The sequence below is a fragment of the Neopelma chrysocephalum genome, unplaced genomic scaffold (assembly GCF_003984885.1).
Source record: "Neopelma chrysocephalum unplaced genomic scaffold, ASM398488v2 Primary Assembly neopelma1_94892, whole genome shotgun sequence".
Lineage (NCBI taxonomy): Eukaryota > Metazoa > Chordata > Aves > Passeriformes > Pipridae > Neopelma > Neopelma chrysocephalum.
The window spans coordinates 1-2,576 of NW_020923597.1; the positions used below are offsets into that span (position 1 = coordinate 1).

At 44.5% G+C, this 2,576-nt stretch overlaps 1 protein-coding gene across 1 annotated transcript; it reads right to left on the reverse strand.

The window, feature by feature from the left end:
- Positions 1–440: 440 nt before the first annotated feature.
- Positions 441–2,351, reverse strand: GKN1 (gastrokine 1; the record flags this gene model as incomplete). The annotated part of the gene is made up of 4 exons (XM_027707858.1): positions 441–870; positions 1,442–1,583; positions 1,944–2,054; positions 2,211–2,351. Coding segments are annotated over 4 exons (483 nt in total), but the record flags the coding sequence as incomplete, so codon positions are not given.
- Positions 2,352–2,576: the final 225 nt, after the last annotated feature.

Here is a 2,576-nt window from a genome sequence, read left to right on the forward strand (position 1 = left end):
TGCTGTGTGCTCTTCCAGGTAATTCAGATGCTTTTCCCCAAGAGCTGCCTCAGGGAACTCTGCAGCCTTTCAACCCCCTACACAATGAAACCTCTGGGGCCACTGAGAGGATGCCAAAAACCGAGGGACTTCATATGACTGGTGTTTGTGCTAGATAGATTTGGATTCACCTGGATAACCCAGAGCATCCTGCCCTTTCTGTGACAGAAGAGTGGATTTTAAAATTCTGAGCAACAGGGACCTCGCCTTGCTTTACTTTAGGAGCAGAACAACTCTGTAAATCCCAGAAAGGGAAGTCTCCAGGAAAGGAGACTCCTCTTGCCCTATAAAGGCAAATTGGTTGCTTTGTCCTTCTTTCTTTCTGCCTTTTGATTTTAATGCAAGGCATCTTTCCCTGCCCAGGGAAAGGAAGGTGGTAACTCTGAAAGCCTTGTTTGTAACACACACACCCCAGGGCTTGCCCAGCTCTCTGGGTGTGCCCTGTGTTGAGAGCTGGCAATGAAAAGAGTGTTGGAAGAGCTTGAAGGGGTCAGAAGAGAGACAATCAAAATGTATTTCTGGGGTGTTCATAAATGAAAAATGGTAAAGACAAACAAGTTGGCGTCAATCCATGATGAAGGTCTTTAATTGAAAGCTCTGATAACCCATTCATGTATTTTAGCATCTCCATCCTCAAGAAGGAATCTCTGGAAAGGGGAGATGCCTGGGAAGAAGGGCATCGGGGTTGGCTTTGGGCAGCAGCTCTGGATCCCCCACACTTGGTTCAAGAAACGTAAAGTTTTCAGGCCGTTACACTGCCACGACAATAATTCAGGTCCACAACTTTCAGGACGTCAAGCGTAGTACATGATCTGAGATTCAGTTGGGGTCCTTTACAAACAACAAAAGAAAAAACCAAAACCATGAGATGCTGGCTTAGATATTGTTGAGTGATCTGTGCATTTGTAGACAGCCCTTAACCTGGCACATTGCACTTGCCCTTTGAATCCCATTGAGCTCCCTCAGGTGCCAAAGCAATACTCAAAGCAAAGCAAGCAGGGAGTACAGGGAAATACTGCCCTGCCAGACCTGAGCCTGAGCTGTAAAGCAGCTTTCCATGACAGGGTTGGAGACAATCAGCTTGCAGGAAGGCTCAGAATACTTTGATGGTGCTTCAAGATTAACTCCTCAGTTGTACACAGTTCCCTTGGATATATTTAAAACAAATGTCCTTTTTCCCATCAATACAAAATTCTATTGCAAGTGATCAAAATACAATTAAGGCACCCACAGCTGATTTCTACCAATCTCCACACCCATAGCTGCCATTCTACAGGGGTGTATTTTTGTTGCTTGGTCTCTGTCCATCTCGAGTTGGAAGAGGACCACAGGTGCAGCAGTCATTCCCCAAGGGAAAGAACACCAGGTCAGGAACACTCAGAATTCGTCTGTTGGTACTCACCATGAACTTCATAAGCCACATAAGTTGTGAGTCCTCTGCACATAGAGAAGGTGTCTGGTCCATAAGACTCGAGGTCCCGAACATTCCTCTTGATGAGGGTGAACAGAATCTCCTTTGCAGGGGGTCTTGGACGGTTCTGGTTCTAAACATCAAATGACAGCACTCAGCAGGATCAGTGCTGGGATCTGTTTCATGCTGAGCATATCCCGAGTTTTAATTGTTATAAAAGTTATAAAAATAACCTGAGTGATCTACAACATTGGCAAAACATGAAATCCCCCCCACTGGAAGCATTTGAACAAGGGCATTCTAATTGTTCAAAGGTTTCAAGTTAGGTTGATGTAAAATGTCATTGAAATCAATAAAAATGCCTAATCAGTGGTGTGATGAACATGGCTTTTGCAGCACCTGTTGGTTTAGAAGCTTTTGAAAATAGCCTAGGATATCAGTTTACTTTGCATTAAGTACAACTTTTCAAGTAACTCCTCCTTTTCAATCTTACCCTGCTCTCTGCAGCCAGTTGGGGAAGTGCATCAAAGCTGGGCATCTCCGTTCTGTTCATGATGGAAATGTAGCAGGCCTTCTCTGGCAGCACTCTGGTTGCCATAAAGCCCTGTAAAATAAAGTAACTGACAACTAGGAACTCATTCTTTCAATCATTAGTGTTGGAATTAAGTCTGCATTAAAAAAGTAATAAATCAGCTTTTACCAAATGTACGAGCCGGTCCCCTCGTAGAGTCTCTGAAGAAGCCCCTTCCCCACCACTCACCGTGTCGTAGTTCCAGAGGGTTTTCCATAACCCCTGGTGGGTCCTTTGCTCGATACTTGCCACGAGCCAATATCTATTGATGGTCATAAGTTGGTAGCCTCCAGCAATGGAGACTTTCTTGCTTACTTCCACCTTTTGAGTCTAGAAAACCAAACAAAAGTACACTTGGACTGACTTTCAAGTGATTGAGTTATCTCCCCAAAGCTTCAGAAAAATGAAAGAATGAAGGAGATCTCCCAAAGCAGGGGATACAGAAACAGCAGCTGTGCAGGTGGGAATTGGTCACTGTACTCACATGTTCACCAAGGGCTGGAGTCAGGACGAGTCCAAGAAGGACTGCAGTCAAAATCTGAAATGAAAATCAAA